This window comes from Ostrinia nubilalis, chromosome 16 (assembly GCF_963855985.1).
Source record: "Ostrinia nubilalis chromosome 16, ilOstNubi1.1, whole genome shotgun sequence".
In the NCBI taxonomy this organism is placed as follows: Eukaryota; Metazoa; Arthropoda; class Insecta; order Lepidoptera; family Crambidae; genus Ostrinia; species Ostrinia nubilalis.
In genome coordinates this window covers 4,076,610-4,101,585 of record NC_087103.1, presented here as the reverse complement: position 1 = coordinate 4,101,585, position 24,976 = coordinate 4,076,610, and the positions used below count along the sequence as shown (strand labels likewise).

The window sequence follows — 24,976 nt, the reverse complement described above, 5'->3', positions numbered from 1 at the left end:
AACAGAAAGACTTAACAAACAACACCAAAGTAAACAATTTGAAAGTAAAGTGCTAAAGAAAGTCATTAGTACCCAACTATCTTTTTTCCTGTTCGTTTTCTTAATTACTAAGTTTATTTTTGTTACACTTGCTTTGAATCCAAACTTAAGTAACAAATACATTAGTACAGAAAAAAGCAAATCAAGTCTATTGGCATCTAATGTATTTGCAATAGGGGCTATTTTGCAACAAACATTCTGATTATTGACAACTGTACAAACTGAAATTGTCTCACAAATGTGGATATTTTCAAACTATAATAAGATGAGTTATCAATACAAAAATAATACTTAACATTTCATGATTCACCTAGACAGATTCTGCATTTGAATCATTGAGAATTGTGAAAACAATGCTATTTTTTCACATAAGTTTCCCGTATGATATTTATCTATCACAATGTTTATAGCATTTGATAAGCTATCAGTCTTCTTATATGATTCATCAGTCATGTTTGAGTTGGACGAAAATAAAACCATTTCATAATAATAACAGATAAATAAGAACTCCATGGCCTTGGTTAATTAATATTAAATAATAAAGTTGTTTTTCATAAGTGGGGAATACCAGAACTATCAGACAGTATTGTTGTTTTATTTCAGTTTCTAAAAATTGAAATTGTGTGTTTGAAAAAGGGGCAGATGAAACGTAATTAGTAGAGATGAAACGGATATCCGGTAACTATCCGGTAGGCCGGATATCCGGCCTAAATTTACTATCCGGCCGGATACCGGATAGTAACTCACTATCCGGCCGGATACCGGATATTAAAAAACTACGACAGTTTCCTATTAATAAAATGAAATACATTAATCTTTGATGTAAATATTAATGAAATGGCTTATAATAATGACGGCTTTTATTTAAGGTTCAAAAAGTTACGAAAAAGCCATATTAAGGCCTTTCAAAAAACTAATTTCTTTTTCTGGGCTAATCACTCTAATGACGAATACATAAATAGTAAACATCTGTTAATGTCGAAATATTGCCAAATAAAAAAGGCGATCTTTTTTTCACTGATGGTCTGGTGATATGATGCATGCAGTTCAGTCAGATTACACAGCAAGTAAACTAATTTAATTTTCGCTATTCAATCACACACTCGCTATAGCAACCGAAATTACCCGAATTGATCTGCCCCCTAAACAAGTGGCGAAATCTGACATTCTATTCGGACGGATTCGATTTTCGAAGTGTGACTAGTCTAGTCTACTAATCGCGTTCGAAGCACTTGTGCGGCGCTAAACTCGTCACGACATGCAACGAGACAATGGGCCAACTATCCGGCCGCCGGATATCCGGCTATCCGGCCTAGCAGCTGGCCGGATATCCGGTATCCGGCCAAACAACTATCCGTTTCATCTCTAGTAATTAGTGCTTTTGACCACTGAGGTAGTAAATGCCATCTATCTTCACCTGTCCTCCATAGGCTTTATGGAGCAAATTGCATTAAAGTGACAATTCCAGAGTTATAAAAAATTATAAAAATACATAGTTTAAAATTATTTTATATTTCACTTAAGATAATTTATGAAAAATATTGTTTATATTATTTATATTAGTTTTAGAGACTAGAAACTAAATGTAATTGCTATTCTCATTATTTTTATTAATGTAACAATTAATTTCATAATAGTTGAAAATATTGACTAGTTAATTAAATTTAATTCACATAATGATACTAGCTGATGTTCGCGGCTTCTCTTGGATTTTAAGCTTATCGCGCGTTTTGCGATCTAAATTACTCGTAAAATCTTAACAATTTATTTAATTTTCACAGTCACAGAATAACAATTGTTATAAATTAAAATATGGTACATAGTACTTACATTTTAATAAAGTTTAAATTGAAGAATATCGTAAAAAAACTTAATGAACAAACTGGCAGCGCTACTTTCGCAGTTATGCATAATTTTAAATTATTTACGTAAGTATTTATTACTTATTTAATTTTCGCTTGCACTTACATGATTTGTACCCATTTGCTGTAGTCTTATTATTATTATTTTATTACCGTTTAGTTGCTCAGGCGTCATGCACGTCTCAAATGCTTGTTCTAAACCACAATTAGTACAGATCTTGTTTGAAAGAACACTAATTATGTATTTCTAACAAGTCGTTAGCGCAAATCAAACGTTTTTCCATTTTCTTCGACGATTGTTAGGCGCGCCATAAACGAACAACTTGAAGCAGCTAGTATCGGCTTCAAGTTGCGATTGCATAGCAAACTACAGTATTCTACGTACACACATACACGGTCTGGTAAAGGTCGCAGGAAGAGCCTGGATGCGGGTAGCGCATGACCGTTCATTGTGGAAAATCTTGGGGGAGGCCTTTGCCCAGCAGTGGACGTCATTTGGATGAAACGAAAACATACACGGAACCGCTCGAGCAGTTTTACCTACTGCGGGCGGATGGCACATCTTACACATCTTAAACATCTTAAACATCTTACGGTCAAGCAGTCGCCAGGCATGCATTGACTAGATAGAGCTGTCGACTGCTCTCGTGCAGTTACCTCCGCCCTTCATTCCATGTCGAAAATGAAAATAAAATTATGACTTGTTAAGCACCAATTGTTGTGGCAGTTATCAATGGCACCTTCAAGCTTGTTGAAGCCACGATAGCCGAACGGTGAAGGGGTCGGACTGGCCGACTCGTGATCCGGGGAACGCGGGTTCGGTCCCCGCCGCCGCTATACTATTGTGGTGAGCTCACCCGTGACACAAGCATATTTAGCTTCGTACGAGGCGCTGTGCAATAACAAATTACTAATAATCTTTCAAAAAAATCTGTTGACTATGACTGCAAGAGCGGCCCGTGTATGTTAATTGTTAATCACTGGCCGACTCGAGTCGTCTGTGTACGGCCGGCCTTAATCAATACCCTGCGTTTAGTAGTTCAATGAAACTATTACAGCGCCGATTCCACTTTCTCTTCGGCAATGACACGAGGTGCATGCACAATCAGACCCATGTTGATATCATATTAGGTAGGATGGCAAATCAAGCCGAACACTGCGGTATCTTATTGCAGTTGTTATAAGTGCGAATTTGCAACAAAAATGTAGAGTCTGATGTGCTGTAAACTGCTCACCTATTTATTGGTGCGTGTCTAACAGTCCCAAGTCGCAACTATTTAGTTCTAGCTAATATTTCTTACTAGGTAGGTGAATGAAAACTTGTGTGATAATTTGCGGAAAATCGCAATATTTAATACCTAATAGTAAAAATCAAAATTCATTTACTTTCAGTAAGTTGGCTTTACACATCCTAATGTAATATTTTAGCATTAACCCTATCACTGCTTCGAAACAACTTATTCTAGAATTAGAGTATGGAAACACTACATACCTACCTACTATTAAATAAATTATGTAAAAGTTTTAACAACATTATTCCCCGATAAACGTAGGCTAATGAGTGTTATGTCGATGTAGGGATGTCGATAAATAGGCGGGACCGCGGGACAAACCGCAAGTCTTTTTATTATTAGACATAATCCTAGCCAAGCCACCAATGTTGATATCACATAGGTACACAAGTACACCTATTTATTGGTGCATGAGATACTACGGTCACGGGCATGAAGGACAAGTCTCAAGTTAACTGTTACTAGGCAGATATACCCAGTTCGAAGCGACAGACACTGACCTGTTACAAATATCTCGTTAAAATTTTGCGTAATTCATATCTCAGTCGTAACAACTTATACTTGTTTTGATTTGATACAATGCGGGTTCTGCGCTTATAATTGTGATTTATAGATCTAAACTTTTGTTTTAATAGATAACTTTTTGCAGTTGCGTAAAAAAGGTGACCGTACCGTTTTTATGTTTTTTATAAAAATAAGCCACAATAAGCAATAAATGGCGGCAATAATAGGCTATAAATGTTAGAAAACCACGCAATAACTTTTAACGGTTGAAATACCTGCGTGGAATATTTGCTGCGTGCGTTGCCAGATTATAGTGAACCATCATAAATTGGAATTATTTGTGTTAATTGTAGCGATCGCATACTTGGTTCGTTAATATTAGGTCGGCAACCTCATCGATTTAAAATTCATCAACATACCAAAACGGCTAATAAATTTTAAAATTATTCCGCATGTGTTCTAATTAAAAACATTTTTGAAGTCTTTTACTACCGAGAAATTAAAATAATAAAAAATCTATTTGTTTGGCGCCCGACGTGTTAATATGGGATTCAATCTGTTTTTCTCCAAACTTTGTGTGACCAACCCAGTTAAAAATAAACGAGAGCAAAACCCGAAAGTACATTATCCTTTGCAAGAACAAAAAACATTTCCTCCAAACGGAATTTGAAATTAATACAATACAGCAAAACAATAACCGCGCACTAAACATCTGACGCAATGATTTTTACAAACGTACACTTCTTTTGCAATATAAGTTAATTGTCCTTTATTTTTTAACCCTATCACAGCTTCGAGACAACTTATACCCCTTATTAATCAAAGTTTCATCCTAGTGGAACTCTGGCTTAAGTTGACATTTAGTATGGAAATGTCATTTTAATCCAGGGTTCATCATAGGTTTACCTATAAGGGGGATAGAGTCTGGAAACACTACATAACTATTAAATAGATTATGTAAAAGTAACTATTAAATAGTTTTCACAAACGTACACTCCTTTTGCAATGCAAGTTCACTGTCCTTTATTAATCTCGTTTGTATTAACAATACGGTTCGCATTGCATTTTTTGTTCACATGTTTCTGCTAACGAAGTTTCGTCAGTCCACTGCACCATTCACCATTATCGTTCTGTAACTCTTAATTTGGGAACTTGGACTCGTTGTGTAAGTTTTGCCTCGGGCTCTGAGGCTTTAATGTAATCATTAATATTATGTTATTTGTGCCATGAGTTACATTAAGAGCATTCGAATCGTCGCTACGAGATTAGGGAACGTATTTTATAAGCAATAGAACAACAGTTGGCACACGAATAATAATGCCCCTTCTCAATTCCTAGTGTTGTTTAAGAAAGTACAAATAAAATACTGAAAATTCAGAATAAGGTGATGTTTCGCCATTATCAACCACACATAAATTATATCCTAATATGCATTGATTAATGTGTTACGTAGTAATTCCTCGTACAAAACAATGTTGGTTTCATTTCATCCTATTAGCGCTCCCTTGTTAGGTATTTGTCAATATATTGACAAGATTATCAATGATGATCTCATAGATCGATATGCAGGTAGATTAGTTTAACGTCTTCATTAACTGAACAGCTTTAATAGGGTTTAGAGACGTTACAATAATTGGTAAACTCATGGTAGACCTACTATTGAAATTAGGTCTTATTTTAAAATTTATGAAAAACATAATATCATGATTTCTACTTGAAATAAACAATTGCGTCAGATCTATGAGGATTTTCTTATCTTAACATAAATAACTTATCAACCGGAGTTATTTTTAAAACTCCAGAAATGTCATAAACAATTTTACATAACAACACGCGGGGAATCATTTTTATCCTAAAAAGTCTAAACAATCTTTGTTTTGTTTACTTATCATACCTACTTACCCTTTTGCGTCTTACCATTAAATATCCATGTCGTCATAATGTCTGTCTGTGGCGTAGGCTCCATTAGCATTATTTTCCTGTCCGCCGAGGTCGGGTTAAAGGTCAACTAGATTCAATATAGTGGATTGACCTCTGCTAGTCCATTTGTATTGGTTTTCTTTAAAACAACACATCTATGCTAATGTTATAACTGCCTACACGAGAAAGTTATTCTCAATAAAATCAATTTTGGTATAAATGATAGATAATATCGTTGGGCCTAGGTCTAAGAGAAGAGCATAGACCACAGAATAAGTACTAATAATACTTAGGCTTCCTTTTGTCGGAAAACCTTAAAAGTGAATATTTATTTGTACAACGACAGAAACTTATTTTGACTTGACTTTCTGTCAGACAGAGACTCAAATAATCTACATGAGAAGCTGCAGGCCAAAGCTAGTATTTCTGATTTAAACGCGCAATTTCTACACCTCATTAACTCACTATTTTTAAAATTTGATGTTTTTAATTTTTAAATTAGTTTTTAAGATATTTAATGAGACCTTGCAGGAAAACTAGAATCACTTCCTAATGCTAGGCTTTTGTTTACTAGACTAGGTGATTTATAAAGATGTTCCATTCAGGGTCGCCCACAATGGGTATCTCATTATGAAATCAAAATACATTATTGTCTTTGTATTTATCTAAATATTTGTTAATTATTCTGTCTAATTTATCGAAAACATCAGACAGGCTCGACCCTTGTTAAATTATCTCACGTTTGCAAACTCAAATCCCCTGATACAAATTATCAAAAACCCTTTATTTTTCTCGATGATTTATCGTATTACATATTGTCGTAGTATCTGATCGTTTCGTGTTGTATAAACATTGGAATCTTACGCAGTTGTAACAGGCTAGTTTCCTAAAAAAAAACTTTTGGTCCTTTAATTACCAGTTAAGTTAACCGACGGACTAATTCAAACTCTTCCTCTCCCAGTAAACATCGATATTGGTGCTACCTTACAAAAATAATGTATTGTCTGAAAGTGTTACCGACTGTACTTTTTTAAGATCGGCAAAACAGATGTTCTTCTGCATTGGACGCGTCGAAGCACCGTTCGTGGAGCGATTCGGGGTCATATTCGTCACACAGCGTCTGCGTAACAATAGACGTATTCTTATTTTGTTGTACAGTAAACGTCAGAACTTGTTTTGTAACTCCCATACACTAATTAGTTGCTAATAAACATGTAAGTGCATCGAAAAAAAATTATTTCGCTCCATCATTTGAGAATTGATGCTTCCAAAATTCATGACGCTACCATTATTATGTTAATAGATCTTACATGTTACAACTGCTGCTCGAAACGAAAACTTATTACCGTCTCGCAGTATTCTAAAACAGCTGGTTATACAGACACTATGGAATGATATTCTTGCACCATGTTTGATCATCATACCTTATCAGCCCACTATCATATGACCACGTCGATTCCGCGTGTTGATCAGAGAAAAACAGGAAATCAGTCCATATCAGAAGACCGATTTCTCAAAATTAATTGGGATTCGAAATATTTGACTCGGGAAGATTGTTCTGGAGAGTCAGTGTTTCTCTAACGGGTCAATTTTTGAAGCACAAGCACCTACGGTGGTCATTTGTATTTTGTGGTAGTTTTCTCGTATCGTATTCTTTCTTATCATACGATTGTTTCCACACATTATGTGAATGTTGCATTATGACCTTTAACAACTGCCCTCGCCATTCACGGTATGTTTGTACTTGTACATGAGTCATCTCGCCAGGCCGTCTGGCGCTCGCTTATCTCCAAGGAATGTAGCATTGGAGTGTTGATAAACAACGCGTGTTGCCCCACCGTCTGTTAGCAGGTGAGGGGTGTCGTTATAGGTGGTAGAGTCAACAAAACTTCGGACTATACAGTTTAGGGAAAAATAGCACATATAACAGCTGCATAAGGTACTAAAGTACAGTGTTAGCTCAATGTGCGTTGTCGATACAATGCCCGGCAGGTGTGCATTCAGCGATGTCTGCGTGCGAAGGTCAATGCTACCTTTTTTGTCCCTGTAAAAATCTTCAAACAGAAAATAAGTTCTTTTCGTTCATGCTTGAGTTTCAAACGAAGTGGACATAAAAACTAAAAGAGCATGCAAATATTAGACTATTCGCATATTTGGTTATACGCCCCTTTAGTCTGCAGCCCACGATATGTAGATGACGTTACCAGATATGCAATTCACGAAGGATACTTAGGCCGACTTTTTGAATAATGATTCCCAAAAATGTTTTAGAATGTTTGTCTACACAGACCAAAAACAGTAATTTTCTGTGTTTGACAGTTGACTATTGATTGTACAACAATACGTCTAAGAATATTGTTCGTTATGATGGTCCTTCGAGACGACGACCTTAAAACTTAAACAATGATAAAATGACCAAAGTCGTTTAGTAGCATAACTAATGAGGAACCTTTTATGTAAATTCTTTGAGCATAACTCCTTAAATTCAAGTACAATCCGTCATAACTCATGTACAGAGTCTATGTTGTCTGTACGCACAACAGATGATGGAACATAAAATTAAACAAAACACTAGTGTGGTCTGTGCTGTTGTGCTGTAGCATCTTTATGTAATTGCAATAAGGCGATTCTGCAACGAAAATATGTATTCTGACGTGCTATCGACTGTACAAAACGCACACAATCATTTCAATTAGGCAGCAAATGGACTGGATCTAGTCGGACAAAAACAATCATTAAATATCTGATCAGTTTGATTAGTCACGGTCTGATTTAGATATTATAATTAGCTCTACGCCTTATAATGGACACATGTGAAACTAGTGTTGACTGCTAGTTCGTTAAGGCCTCCACTCCGGTGTTTTAAATGCGGAAATCCAAGGCGATCGGATTGAAGCCGAGATTTCATTGGCTGGTCGCGCATGCTACGACAATCTATTTAAAACTGTATGTGGGTGAGATATGAGTCAATATCGCTCACGCATTTATTTCTGTATTTTCGATACTGGCAAACATAGATGTAAACAATGATTTAAGTCCAAGAAAATACTTGTGTGTGTACTTGGGTCACGTGTCGCGTGAGTGACATACGCAGTTGGCAGAGCACCCACTGAATAAGACTGGAAAATCCGGCCCATTTATAAAAGATAGAATCCAGACCTTAAATTGCTGTTAGTCCTTAAATTAAAGTAGACGTTGCGTCAGGAAATTGCCCTCTTAGAACAAAATAAATAGTTAAACAAGGGTCGAATAAACAGAACCAACAAAAACTAAAGTTCGTTTAGAACCACATTGGCCTCAACAATACCTACTTAGTAGCTCTATCTCTGGAAAAATCGTATACCATTAACCGTAAATCCTACTTTTTTCAATCCTAGTCAAAGTAAATCAATTTTATGTGACATTCATGACACCCTTTTGTTGTTTCAGGGTAATTCGACATGGTGATGGAAGCTGACCCCATAGCAGGGAAACACACAGAAGGTGAGCGTCTTATTATCTCTCCTGAAAACAAATACTAGCCAAGTGCGAATCGGACTCTTGCACTAAAGGTTCCGTATACCATGCACTATATTAGCTGTATTTCGTAAATCGAAAAGAAAAATCCTCAAAAAACACTGAGACTGTTAACAGACAGTCAGCGAAGGCATTGTTTACGATTACGACCTTTGGGGAATCCTAAAAACTCTGGTATTTATTTGGGTGAAAATTACTACCAAGGCCAAGAAGACAATGAAACTAAGCTGATGTTCTAAATATCAAGATGTTTTAGTGCAATGCAGCTGTCGTATTTGTTAACCCACTTGGCGGGAAAGACAGCTCATAATAATATGCGTAGTATAAATGAAGTCATAGATGCAATAAACGCACTTTCAGCCCACATAGAGACATACATAATACAGATAAATCATTTGTTACACCCACGCTATAACTGTGTCGCAAATGTGACTATTGTCAGTGTCCTTCTGAGAAAAAATATGTATCTTCAGAGAAGTGAATCTTTTTTGAAGTAAAGCCTCTTTACTAAAGCCCTTTCTTAGCTAATTTTGGAACAAGGTGCTGGCATGTAAAATGTTCAAGGAATATTATTATTATGGCTTTATTCTTGTTACTAACCAGGTTAATAATATTAAATAACTTGGATAAAAGATAATTAATCAGGCAATTTTCCCAGTGATGCGCGGAAAATATATTCCTTCTTGTTACTTGTATAATGACGTCGTTAGAATTTACGTATGAATAGCATTAGTAATTTCACGCGATATTAAATGACATGAATGTGTCCTTACAAAACATTGTAGTTGTACCTTATGTTTTGACGGATTCCAATTATTCGTACAAACTCATCATACTTACGCAAAAGCATATCGTATAACGTCACAATGATAATAAAGCCATTGTTCCATTCCACGGGATACCTACTTGACGATAGTATCGGTTTGCTGTGCATTATGCAACCAAGCAGTGTCTACTTCATTAACATTATTTAAAAATCGCCCTTATTACAAGTGCTTAAGATGCCACAGTTTAGAGAGTCGTTATAGACTACACAAAATGCTTATTTTTTTTACTAAAAATATACACAGAAACAGTCGATAATCCTATCATGATAGTAGGTATGTCTGATATCTCAAATAGTCATATTATCGTCCCCGTCATTACCTCTCGAAGTCTACAAGCGTGTCTGCCAGATGTCGAATTCCTATTTCCTCCGATTTTTATTGGTCAGACAGTTTTGGCATTTAGGATTTTGGACACGATCCAAGCTTTTTATTCGCTATAAACTCATTTGATGCTGTGCTGCTTCAGACGGGCCGTATAACGTATTAGTATACAGCTTTATGTGAATAACCTGTAGTATCAGCTAAGGTAGAAATGTGGACATGAGTTCCATTGTTAAAAAACCGGCTTAGATCTGCCGACCTATTTTTCTTTGTGGAGCCATTTCGCTCAGTCGTTGCTCCAGATTGTAATTTGAGGTGTGGCTATAAATACTGGTCTCGTGTCTGTTTTGTCTCTTCATGAGAGTGTAACCACGGAGGGTCCAAACGAGAAGGATGGAAGTTATTTAAGTACAGATAACCCGATCGTATTACTTTCAATTTCAATGCAAAGGTGAAAGACTGATTAAAAGACTAATCATTGGCGATTCTGACGTCGGTTTTCAGTTTATCTAATCTGGCAATCTTATTTAATGTCAGACTGTTCCTTTATTCCTATTGAAAGAAGACTTGCTTCTTCTGCAACTTCCGAATCTCTTGTTCCTACCGCTGCAACTCCTGCGGAGCCAGGATCTACGGCTTGACCTCCAATAAACACCGAATCAATTAAGGTCAAGTTTGAAGAACCATTAGTAGTTTTGTGATCGTGTCCATTATTCATTGCCAAAAACTCTTCTCTCTAACTCCCCGTTGAAAACACATCTGTCTACCATGTCTTCCGATATTCTAATTGCATGCAGTCAATTGGAACTAAATGAAGATTACTTCCAAGAATACCTTGAATTAATTCTTCAACAATTTAATGGATTTCTCCACTGATTATATCCTGAAAGTTTTACATAGCCACTTGTACTGATTAGATTCAATGTGATTAGTTGTAATGATCGTTAGTTTGATTAAAAGGTGTCTTATAAAAATTGGATCTTTTATAAGAGCTTTCACAGTCATTGGTTGCATTAATTTTACTCACAATCCACAATCTTTTGTGGACTCTCTTCATTGTATTAGAATTAGAAATCGTTTGAAATTAAATGTATGAAATTAATTATAAAAACTCCAATGGCCAAAGCATACAATAATTATAAAACAAATGCCAATTTCATGCATTTTGTTTCGCATGTTCTCGGAAAATGGTCCATTGAAAGTGAAACGACAGAATGTCCACAGTGCAAACGAGCTCTTGAGCTAATTGGAACCGCGAAAATGTCATTTCTATTGGCAATTAATTTTGATTCCCTTAAATCCGGCGTCCTTGACTCTTCGGAATGTCTGACTGACACAGAATTTCACAATAAACTGCCACAAATGTTCCGTATCAAGCGATTGCCGATCGCATCCTGCGCTTCGCTTCACTGCGCCCATTGTTAGTTTTCACGGTGCTGCACAGATAGCTTTGTTTAGTTTACTCTATTAAGGTTAAATTGGATTTAAATCTCTCAAATTCGGATCCCAAACTCTGTAGAGAATCTCTTCTACTATCACTTCATAATGTCATTATCTTAAAGGTTACAGTTTATAACAAAAACCCCAGAAAAAAAACAAGGTAAAGTTATTGTCTGAAATAAAATAACCCTCTGAAACTCTTCGACGTGGCCATATTAAGTTGTCTTCTAAAACAATAGCAATATTTTTCAACGAAGAAAATAAAAAGTGCGCGGGAGCGTCTAGGCTACTGGACTGTACATCTTGTTAAATGTTTCTTTTCTTTTATACCTTCTTAGCACTGGCTGGACTCAGGTCTAAAACGAACATTAAATCTAATTTCAATATTTATTCACTGTGTATTAATCTTTTATTTGTTTCGCATTTTTGAGGTTCAGCCAGAGCCCAGAGTTTACGCGTTGCTCTCGCCTACGTTATTTGGAATTTTATTTCTTGAAAGATTTTAGGCTACTTACTACTTTCATACCTTTTGTTATCAGTTTCCAAGATTCTACTTCAAGTGCATTGACTTGTTTTCATTACAGATTCTCTTATTGTTTTCTTTCCTGTTTATCTGATCGCCTCATTCATGGTCGTACGGCCTTGTTTTTTGTTTCTTTATAGCCTTTGCGTGTGACTTCGTGCACGTACATTTTTGGTAAAAGTATGAGTAGTGATGCAATTCATCTGGGTTTCCCTGGATTTGTCTTTGTTTAGAGTTTTCATAAGTAGTCCGGGATCAAAATTTTCATTCTTAGGCCGTTGCTTGGCAACGACTTGGTGACGGGTTCTGAGCTCCAAAATCCTTGTCCTGGTTGCCAAATTTTAAAGATGACAGAAGCTACATAGTACTACATAGCTATAACATTGTGAAGTTGCATCAAAATCCGCGCATAAGTTTATGTTTTAAAGGGTAACGAACATCATTCTCACTACTTTCGCGTTAATAATATTAGACCCGAAGGTACTTTTCATATATTTTTTACAAGCATTGGATCCAATCAGTACATACAAGACGTGTAGCGTTCATTTAATTTTTTGCAAAGGAAGTTGTTGAAGTAAAAAATAAGTTACTTGGACAGACAAGTGATCGAAAGCTAGAAAAAAGAGAGAAACAGTATAAATTGCACTACAGCGTATCGTCATTACGGTGATAAATTGTCAATAATTCACTAATATTAGTTTATTATTAAAAATATGTAGAGCACTGATTAAAATAATTAATGCATAATTAAAAAATAAAATCATTAATTGACTGGACGCACGTAAATAATCATGAGCGACTAAACAATGATTATAAAACTATGTTAGTTGCTACTATGTAATTTAATTTACTGATATTGTAAAGAGGAAAGATTGTAAATATCATTAGTAATAGTAAATACCTTCAGTAATTAAATCCTTTGTATTATTATTTATGTACTGAATCAATAGAGTATAAAGAATGTTATATCTTGGATTGTCATAATGGGCCTACAAAATCTTATAAAAACATAACTCCAAATAACATTGCGCTGTGTAGGTACTATTCCTAAATAAATAAAATAAAAATATTATTTAATATAATCTTATTTCTATCTCGAATTTTGGGATCTCCTCTATTATAGTTTTTTGTTGCTTATTTAAAAATGTTCAAAATAGACCCGATTAGTAGGCCGATCCAACCGCGTGGGAGGCTGCCTCTAAATCTGTTACACGAGTCATCTCGGAGTTAATCTTACGTAGGTGATGGATTTATAATATTGTAGTTGTTTTTATTTTCTTACCATCCCAGCAAGGACGTACACAGTAAGACCGATCAGGATCTAGGTATCTATTTATATTATTTTCTAACATTGATACACAGTGTTATGTAATACAGTAATAGGTGCCATTTTGAAACTTCTTATGTGATGGATGACTCTATGTACAAATCCAGAGCTTAGACGAAAATTAAAGACTACATTACATAAAATAAACAGTCGCAATTTATTCACGTAAATTATAACATGCCAGGTATAATAATAAATACAAAATACACGCATGAAACTGTCTGCTGTCGGAAAATCTAAGGCATAATTGTGGTATAATCCTCGCGAGGCCGCAATTGTTCGTGACACAGTTCAATTAGGAAGCGGGTGTAGGAGGCGATACCGCAATGGCAACTGTTTTATGCATAATGTACAGACGACAGCACTTCAAACTATACTTTTTTGTTGCAAAGTAACTCCTAATACAACGGCATAAGATAGAAGTGTATAGTGACATGCCGTCGTCTGTAGGGGAGGCCGAGCTGAGTTGTAACAGAGGAGAGTTGTGATACTGTCGATTTTTTTGAACTTTTAACTAGCGAGCTCGTAACAGTGCGCGTTTTTAGTGCAAGCCTCGAGCTAACAAATACGCGCTGTTGCGTACTCGCTGATAGTTATTAAGTTTCCAAAAATCGACAACGTCACAACTCTCCTCTGTTAGAACTCACCTCGGTCTCCCCTACATGCGTCGGGGCCGGTACACATCAACAATGCATGCCCAAAAAAGGACGCTCCATTCATTGTTGTAGGTTGAAGATTGGATTTTGTGTTCAACTCACAAATACGCAGCGGCCTTTGTTATTCATTAATCTTCTTTCATTTGCGGTCCAAAGTATAAAGTATCATATTAAATTAATTTACAAAACATTTATTACGATGAGATATGTGTCTTCCCACTTTCCTATTCCAGTTTGCCTTGTATGATTTTAGTGAACAGATATGTACTGAGCAAGCATGGTTTTAGATCTCATATCATATTATCATTAGGTGACATTGAGGTCAATTAAACGTTTGTAACTTTGTACTGCGAGTGTGTATTGTAGAGCACATAATTCATATTGATATCTGTTATCTACATGCCATGACATGAGTCAGGTACCTAGGTAATGTGAGTGGATGTGAATTTATTTACTATCAGTAATTTTTGATCTAAAATGAAAATTATAGGTGACTAATTTCATAAAAATTTTCGCCGTATTCTAAAAGGAAAAATGAACACTACATCATTTTAATCTCGAATTCTCGAGTTACATGCTTCAATGATTTCCAATAAACTCCAGTCATTTTATCAAATATCATTGCTTAACAATAAAGCATCTATCTCAAATTTCGCAGTGAAAGAGTATTGATTGTGTCTTTTGTCTGTCGAGAGTCGAACCCTCGACCTTCGGGCACCTGCCGGGTCAAGGTTCGCAACACCCTAAAGCGATTACATCGTTCGTGATTCACCGTTATACGTTTGGCTGAAGCCGGTTATTCTACCCCCCTCTTTGCCTAAATTACGCCCCTCCAAAACGGCTCAACTTTTCCAAGTCATATGTGTCAAATACAAAGTTTTTGTCGTCACGAAAGCTTTCAAAACTTTAACCCTAATAGATTACACATGACAGGGTAAGGTTTTATTTAATAATTTATTTGGAAACATTTTCTAACATGTTTTGAACAACACATTTATAGCCTTATCGTATGGAAGTAATCTGTGCTTATAGTCCAATTAAATTTAAAAAATACTATGCCTGTTTGTTAGGGAGTAAACTTGGCAGAGAGTAAAACCACGTGTTTTTACCACAGAGTAAAACCAAATAAAAAAAATTTTTCAATATTATTAGCGTGTCTTTTTTTGCGGAAAACAAGTGCCGAATTTTCTGTATTATGTATTTATTTTCACTGCATGTATAGCGTTATCTAGTGCTGCATTAATGAATTCCGCAACTATTTTTATATCCAAATATTCGTTACCGTCTTTATTTGTTACATTATCAATAATTATCATGTACAACGATTTATAACGTTTTCCGTTACACCGCACCTTCTTTCATTTCACTCTGATTTTTTTATTATGAAAATCAACCAGTTGTCACATAGATATTCAACTAAATCTTGGTTCTGCCTACACACTACAAACATTTTGTTAGATAATAAAACCGAAAGACTAAAAATTAAAAGGGTTAATGGTTCTAAAAAATGTGTTTACATTTGATTTACACGCGTCTTTGTTGTGCCTTTGTTCTTCTAAGCGAATCTCTCATCGACGGCCGTGATGAGTTCTACATCATGAGACTAAAATACAGTTTTTAAATTGTTGCCTCTCAAAAAAGATTCCTGACTCAGTCAAGTTTAATATAGCCGTATTTATATTTAGTTAGTACGATACGATGACACAAAATTCTAACCCTGCAAAGTCAAATACATTTCATTCAAATATGTGGGAGTGGAGGACACCCTATTCAATTGACATATTACTCTTATGGGCTGTCAAAACGCGACCCTCGTTGAGATTTTGTGGAATAGGGTCTATGACGTCATCAAACAATTTATCGATATCAAAGATACTAAAATCGTAAGTGCACTTGTGACATTGTCTCACAGAGATCCCATTAGTTGTTGAGCAACATATTTGGAAACATGTCGCTCCATTTGTCCCCTTCATTCATTTTCAGTGAGAGTGGAATACTACCACGCCATGAGAGTATGAGTGAGAGAGAAAGAGAGAGTTTATTCTCATTAAATAAGTCTTGTGTGTGTATTAATTTGTGTATCATTTGTTTTAGATAGAGTGCACGGCGCATCGCTGCGGGCGCGGGCGGGTGGTGACGTCATCGCTCCCGAACGGTCCGTCAGCTCCCTAGACCTTGCGATGCAGTACTCCGCACCCTCCAATCTGGTGCTCACTCCTGCGCCGGAATGTGAGTCTTATTTGCAGTGGAATAAAAAATATTTTGGTTTATCAGTGGCATAAGTGATACGAACTTGGATTATTGGCATCAAAAATGGAATTGTTTGGCGATTGTACGGGTATGTGGATTTCAGGTTTAATTCATAGTCCATTAATTTTATAGGGCTATAAAAAGATTATTTACACTAACATAATATGATTACTCATTCATTTAATCTCATTTGTGATGTTTATTATCGACACGCAGTCACTATCGTTTTAGGTCACAGTTTTACCGATAGCTAGCATATTTTTTAAGACAGCATATTTTTTAAGGGAGAAATAATATGTGAACATCACGCATTCCCTGGTAAATGAGCGTTTCCTAAATTGCACTGACCAGTTGGCGCCACTGGTGAGTGATAGGACCTTAGATGCCAGTAGCGCCAACCTGATGATTGCAAATGCGATGATGGTAGTGGAGACTAAAATGACCTTTCCCCTCTAGGCAAGTGGCAAAACTTAACAGTTGTCATTTGGAAAAGCCCTTGCTCTGACGTTATTTTCTAAAGTTAATTCGCTCCGTGAAGGGATTCAATTTTTGTGGGCCTGCTGATGTTAATTGATGATGATGATGTGCCTTTCCAGGTCGGAAGCTATCCCGCGGGATCTCCCGGGCCACAGACAACGAGGGCCTAGTCTGGGCTCTCAGGAGCAACACAGAACCGGAGCCCAGCAACCTCAGTTCAGACCACATTCTGCTGCTGCCAGATATATCTGTCTACCCGCCAGATTTTAGGTGAGCTCACTTGAACTAACAAGAACTCCTGTGTTCTTCTGATTAATTTCGTTGCGGGTCCAATGACAGTTTAACTTTTCCCCGGGACAAACTTGACCTTCACTGTTTGTGTTTTTATTGGCGGTCAGGCTGCAGATCCTTGCTACACAGGAGTTGCAGCGGTGGAAACGAGAGGTGTGAATAGTCCCGTTTGAACTAACATTACTAACAAGAACTCCTCCTATGTTCTTCTGATTAATTTCGTTGCGAGTCCAATGACAGTTTAACTTTTCCCCCGTACAAACTTGACCTTCACTGGTTGGGTTTTATTGGCGGTCAAGCTGTAGATCCTGGATACACAGGAGTTGCAGCGGTTTGAACGAAAAGTGTGGATAGTACCATTGAACTAATGTTATGTCATTTTAAACTTGTATTCAACTCGCGTTTAACTTCTTGTGATGAGGCCCTAAATGACCTAACAACTAGTAGATACCTATTTGCCTTTGGTAGATTCAGAATTTCAGACTTCTAGCTCAGAATGCATAAAAAAGTTTCCGCATGCACACCGTGAATGTGAGCCTCATTTCCGGGGCATATCATGTCGTCCACGTAAAACGTCACCGCAGCACAGTCGTAAAAGTGCGGTTTAGACCTTGCGTGAAATGTTTGAGTGCTTCTTGTGGGTATTATTTATTTACAAAGAAACGACAGAGGGCCGTGACATGTTCTCTTTTGTTTCATGATATTTTTCAGTTTTATTTTGTTTATAAACTACCTTAAATAATGTATTTTTATATGGAATGTCTCTGTACACGCATGTCTGTCTCGTAAAATGACAAAAAATCACGACCATTTATAAACTCTGTCATATCCATATTCATCTTCCAACAATTTGGCACCAACCTTTGGCTTCGTGCCATTTATTTATGCATTTGTATCAATTGTCACGTTTGCCCTGTTGCATTTAATACATTGTGATTAATTTAAGTTTAACCGTGCTCAATCTAAATGGAATCCAAATCAGAATGTCGTACCTTCTAAACCGACCCGTCTATTTGCATTTTAGTTTGGCGGCGCGCCATGTGTTTAATTATTCTTTAGCACTACAAAGAAGGTCGACCTTTTCTAGGTGTTACCTACCTTACTTGGTGTTTAGGCGACGGTTGTCATATTGCATGGAAACGAAACCATCTACTCGCGTCACTATTCGACCGACAATCTACTTTAGGGCATGCAATACTGAGCCTTATGCATTGAATGATACTTTTCCAAATTGGAAAGCCATCTCTAATAGGGAGCATGTCTTCCAAGATACAGATGACGCATCTCCGAGCAGTCAAGTAGCATCAATTGTCACACTACCTTATTTACGGTATACGTTTTAGGACCAGTTGTTTGATCCTTGGCCAAATAGACAATTATGACACTAATTGAGACGTACCTTTGAAGCATTTTTAAACCTTGTTGTTTGACTGCTCTGAGATCCATCACCTTCATCTTCGTAGACACCCTATTAGTGGTGATTTCTTGTTGGTTTCCACAGAAGATTAGAACGATTCTCTAATCACCCTCTCTAAAAATCTCTAAAAATCCCTAAAAATTGCCAACCAATTTAGCGGGCTTTTACTTATAATTAAAAAAGCAATAAGCAGTCTTCAGTCCATAATCAGTCCGTCGGATCTACCAAATCGGCCGTCTATTCGGCAGTTTGGCACTCCAGTTTGGCGACCGGCCAGCGTTCGTTACCCGCACGCAAGCCACCCCGCTGTGCCGTTGAACCCTTGTGATTGTTTATACCATGACGCCGACACATTAAAAAACAACAAAAAGCAAAGTTAATTAATTTATAAGTCGTGTACTGGCTGTGCCCGCGACTTTGTTCGTGTTACACAGATCGTGAAATAGAGTATTCGAGTAGAGAGCCGTAAAGACATTACTGGATTCACGATTATCTGCATTTCTTTCTTCAATAATTGCTACGAAGACCTCCACTAAAGGGACTGCTATAATTTATTACAGCAGGATCTACATATTATTTATTATTTATCATAAAGTCTTCCTCAGCAGATTTTAAATGCTAATGCTTGATGACCAGCTGAGTTACTTAGGACATTGACATCATGTTTATTTATTTAGCCACAGTTTATACAGTTTTTTATGTCTGGATTGAGATTTTGACGTTGAAACCAAACGTTTCCAGCAAAAACGACAATGTACGGCCAATGTAATTTTGTGGAAGGTCAGGCGTCATTGTAAATCAAAACAGGAAACGTTAAATAAACTTTATAAGTAAACATTTGGCAACTCTACAAACTACGTTGGGCAATGGATGACCATTAGTCTCCAAATAGAAACAATTCAAAATAACTCTCCTAATTGAGTCAAATCTTGCAGTTTGGTTAGCACTCGTTATAGTCTTTCTTTATACTTTGTATTTGTTGTAGATAAGTAGTCTTAGTACTACAAACAATAAAATAAGTAGGTATAAACATTTATTTGTCATTAAAGTCAATTGTCCACAAGGCTTGGTATTTCTGCTAAAGTAGGTATTTCGCGCTGTCAAAATCTGCGCGCGCAATACTTCGCCGAAGACAGCGCGCCAAAGAGCTCTCGCGGCTACACAGTATAGAAATACGCAGTTGGTTAGGTTAGGTTGACTTCCTTCCGTTCAAGCGTCACACTCACAGCACTTTCTAATACAAATCATATCCAAGTGATACAAATTAAAACAACTTTCAAAATTTTTGGGAATATATTTTAGAATCGAATAAATATAGAATATAACTGCCAAAGTAAACACGGTTCAAAGAGGCGTGGCGTCACCCGACCTTCCGGAAGTTCCGCGCCGGCTAAAAGAATTTCAAGATTACGTCACCCGACCTATCGGTAGATCCTCGGGAGCTTGAGCGATTGGAAAAACATTTTATGATCAGTTACTCGTAGTAGCGATTATTTAGAGCTTGGATAATAAATTATAGTTGTTGCAATTCACAAAGCTTTGCATGTGGTTAATTACATTAATCAGTACACGCATCAATTTTGTTCAGTCTTTTTGTTTATTAATAAATAAAAATATCATACTAAAATTGCATACATATTTGTTTGTATTGGTCTGGGTGTTTTCTTTCCATAATTTATGTATAACGGGCTTTGTATCGAAAATCACTATGAGCAATGAGCACCACACACTGTTACCTGGAGTGCATTACCGCAGCAAAATTTTTATAAATGTTGTGCTTTAGAGAGTCGAGAGTATAGCAGATAATTAGTCCATCGTGAGCAGAAATTTGTCCACTAATAGCAAAATTCGTTCAAATTATAGTTTTAAAGTTATTGGCTAGAAGATTATTTTATCTTGCAGCTTAGACCTTTAGCTACAGACCTTAGACAGTATTTTTGAAACATTCTTACGCATGGTGGAGGAAGGGACGCTCTAGATACTCAAGTCTAGAAGGAGTCACATCAACTCCAGTTTTAAATCCGTTGACATCTGCTGCATCTGCCATCTTTTTGGGTAGAAGATTCTTCCATCTTGCAGCGTAGACCTTTAGCTACAGACCTTAGACAGTATTTTTTTGAAAATTCTTACGCATGGTGGAGGAAGGGACGCTCTAGACACTCAAGTCTACAAGGATTCACATGAACTCCAGTTTTAAATCCGTTGACATCTGCTGCATCTGCCATCTTTTTGGCTAGAAGATTCTTCTATCTTGCAGCTTTGACCTTTAGAGCTCTTACACACGAGCAGCACATTGACGACAGCAAAAGCGACCGCAGTCGCCGTCACTTGTCGGCAGCTAGCTGTCGACGTGCCCGCAGCAAGCTGTCGATACGTCGACGTCTGCCGTCGACGTGTCGACAGCTTGCTGCGACGACCGTGTCGGCGTACGTCTTTGTACAGGAGCCAGTTGAAAATGGATTTCATTGAAGAAACACTGTTGTTGCTTTTACTCCGTCGTCGTCGACGAAAGAGAAAGAACCGGTCATTGTCGGTTTAAGAAATGTTATTGAATAGAGAACGAAACTACACACACTGAAGCCCATGCTCTATTTTGTAATGTTTTATTATGGTAGCCTTCTAAATTCGAGTTCCATATTATTTCATTGTTTTTGACAGCACAAATTTTTTAGCAATTCCGAATCAATTTGTTCGGAACTCATTAGGTGTGCGTGTAAGCTCCTGGACTACCGACAGTTGACCTTCATAATGGTGGAGGCGGCTAGCTGTCGCCACCTGTCGGCGGCAGCCGCGAACGCGTCGACAGCACGGCGGCGGCATGTCGACAGCTAGCCGTCGCCTTCTGACGTCAACTGCAGTTACATGCGTCGACAGCAAAATGCTGTTCGTGTGTAAGAACCCTTAGCTACAGACCTTAGACAGTATTTTTGAAACATTCTTACGCATAGTGGAGGAACGGACGCTCTAGAGACTCAAGTCTAGAAGGAGTCATATGAACTCCAGTTTTAAATCCGTTGACATCTGCTGCATCTGCCATCTTTTTGGCTAGAAGATTCTTCTATCTTACAACTTAGACCTTTAGCTACAGACCTTAGACAGTATTTTTTATTATTTATTTGTGTCAGTGTGCTCTTCTAAAGAGTGTAAGACGATTGTATGTAGGTACTATTAAAATGTAATTTTAACTCATTGGTTTTGTCTCATATTTGAGGAATGTACTATGTATGTATCATGAGTAGAGTCTTCGTTTAAAAGGATGCGAACGATTTAAATTTCAATAGGTAGACAAAATTGATAATTCTTAATTATCAAAAATTTAAGCTTTCTCCAGTAACACTGATATTATTATACTGTGACTCATCAAAGTCATCATTGTCAAAAATATTGACAAATCGCGAACTGTCACGGCTAAAAAACTGACACGCGTCCGTCCTCCGTAAGCGCCACCGCGCGACTGATTGAGATTGTCCAAGCCGTCATGGACGATTTTTTCCACATTTTTTAACATTGTAACTAAATAAGACGCAATATAAAAATTTCATCCGTTAAAAGCCCTCAAGTTATTTCTGAACTTTAGTTTAGTAAAAGATTTAGAATCTCAAATCGCTTATTTTAAAAATAAAACCATAAATAGAAAACGAATAGAGGTAACTTTGGGAATATATTCTATCGAGTCAACTTCATCAAATCGTGTTTCCATCCGTTAATAGCCCTAGAAAATATCCTCAACTATGCCCAATAAAAATCTTAGCCTTTAATTTTACTGTTTAGTACCTCAAAAATGAAAAATGAAAACCTCATTTTCGCCATTTTCTCTGCTACCCGGCCTTAAAATAATATAATAAATAATGTCTTTAAAAGTAATAAAAATAATAGTTATTTCCTGGTACTTGTAATGTAACTTTAGAACACAAGAAGAATATTTTACCTATTTTTCAATATTTGCGTACCTATATGTATACTTACTAATTTTTGTATTTACTTCGTAGACACGCTTATTTAATAGACACGTACGGACACAAATAATATTTTACCTAAGTAAATAATACTTTACCTTAAGCCAAGCACGTTTCAAAGACGTAGGTATTATAAAATAACGCTAAAACTAATTTAAAAGAGGCCTCTGGGCTAACTAGATATTCAAATTTTACTAATCAGTATCTGAAATAAACTCAGCCAAACTACTTAAAACTTAACTTCTTCTTTTCGTGTCGACAACAAACCTACACAGTGTCAGCCCAAAACTCCGCCACAAGAGTGGCGTTGTCTAAAACTTAAGTAACTCATAACCTTATCATCTTTCCAGAACATTTATCGAAAAGGACCTCTTAGAGACAGCTACCCTAGTGACCCTAGAGTCAGCTGGTATCCTTAACTGGTGGAGACAGGGCCGCATACCAGGCGCTCCAAGACTGCTGCCTCTGGCGACTTCTGGAGACGGCAACTGCTTACCACATGCGGCGTCGTTAGCAGCTTATGGCTTCCATGATAGACTGTTGGCGTTGAGGACTAAGGTCCAGGCGTTATTGTCGGGAGAAGGGGGAGATGCTCTCACAAGTGAGTGTTAGATTTTTAATTTATTTATTTCCAATAATGCTTATTTCGATATCTACTTTAATGACTTTTGAGTCATCGTTTTCGAATTAATTGCGTAGCAACTGCTTGGCCCATGCGAACATGCCTTTCATCTGACTTCTAAAATAAGTAGCTTAGCTGGACATGAGAGAAGTAGTATCTTGCTCTATGTCCCAGCACCATGAGAATTTCACGCATGCTCTTCAACACAAGCAATTACTTTGTGTATCCTATGCCAAGTTAATTCATTGTCATTCAGGACAACTCTATTTAACTCACGATTTACTAATTGACATTTTATCTGTCTACAATTTCTTAGATACTGCAAATACCTATACGGAATACACTTTATTCTGTGGCTATACGCAATAGTTTAAACCTGACAACATAAATTTGATTTGGAATTATTATTCCCCAGGTGCAATCAAACGCCGATGGCGGTGGTCAGAGAGCCTCTGCCTCCGCTCAGCAGGGCTGACGCCCTCCGAAGCTGAATGGGAGCGCGACTGGCAAGACGCGGTCGCAGCGGCGTCAGCGGAGCCCCGCCCGAGACAACCAGCAACCGCCGCGCCGCCGCCAGCGCCGCATTACGCTGGCTTGGAGCAACTTCATGTATTGGCGTTAGCGCATGTTATGAGAAGACCGGTGATCGTCTTCGCTGATGTGGCTCTAAGGGTATGTTATTATTATTGCCATGTCTCTCTGCCCCACCCATGACTGTAAAGGGCTAGAGAAACTGTACAATATCCCGCGCAGCACTACGTGCTTGCGCTTACCATGAGGCGACCCGTCAGTCTTCGTTGATGTTGTTTTACGGGTATGTTGACATAACACTTGCTTATAAGTCCCGCCCATTCTTGTATAGGTTTAACAAAATACTCTAGCGGAACCGCTGTAACTACTGGTGTTGGCGCGTGTATTTGTCATCTCTGACGTCACGTGGTGAGTATCCTGACGCCCTCTGAAGCGGAATGGGAGCGCGACTGGCAAGACGCGGTCGCAGCGGCGTCAGCGGAGCCCCGCCCGAGACAACCAGCAACCGCCGCGCCGCCGCCAGCGCCGCATTATGCTGGATTAGAGCAACTACATGTACTGGCATTGGCACATGTCATGAGAAGACCGGTGATCGTCTTTGCTGATGTAGCATTGCGGGTAAGTAGACGTGAAAAGTGTATTTGATTCCCTTTATAAGCCCCGCCCATTACCGTATTGGGCTTAACAAAGCCCCGCCCCAAAATACGCTGGCCTGAATCAGCTGTCACTACTAGCGTCGGCGCATGTATTGGCATCACTGACGTCACGTGGTGAGTATCCGATGCCTTCCGAAGCGGAATGAAAGCGCGACTGGCAGGACGCGGTCGCGGCTACGTCAGCGGAGCCCCGCCCGAGACAACCCGCGACCGCCGCGCCGCCGCCAGCGCCGCATTATGCTGGATTAGAGCAGTTACATGTGTTAGCATTGGCACATGTCATGAGACGACCGGTGATCGTCTTCGCTGATGTGGCTCTAAGGGTATGTTATTATTATTGTCATGTCTCTATATTGTTTATATGTTTATCTAGCCTTATGGGCTAGAGAAACTGTACAATATCCCGCGCAGCACTACGTGCTTGCGCTTACCATGAGGCGACCCGTCAGATTCGTTGATGTTGTTTTACGGGTATGTTGACATAACTCTTGCTTATAAGTCCCGCCCATTCTTGTATAGGTTTAACAAAGCCCCGCCCCAAAATACTCT

At 37.7% G+C, this 24,976-nt stretch overlaps 1 protein-coding gene across 1 annotated transcript in view; it reads left to right on the top strand.

Moving 5' to 3' along the window:
* The window catches only part of LOC135079271 (OTU domain-containing protein 7B-like), a 33,693-nt gene that overhangs the window by 888 nt on the left and 7,829 nt on the right, over positions 1-24,976 (top strand). Inside the window, exons 2-6 of the mRNA XM_063973886.1 lie at positions 9,047-9,100; positions 16,322-16,456; positions 17,074-17,224; positions 22,969-23,219; positions 23,656-23,912. Coding sequence (XP_063829956.1) covers positions 9,058-9,100; positions 16,322-16,456; positions 17,074-17,224; positions 22,969-23,219; positions 23,656-23,912 — 837 coding nt within the window. The 5' untranslated portion in view covers positions 9,047-9,057. The remainder of the gene's footprint in view (positions 1-9,046; positions 9,101-16,321; positions 16,457-17,073; positions 17,225-22,968; positions 23,220-23,655; positions 23,913-24,976) is intronic.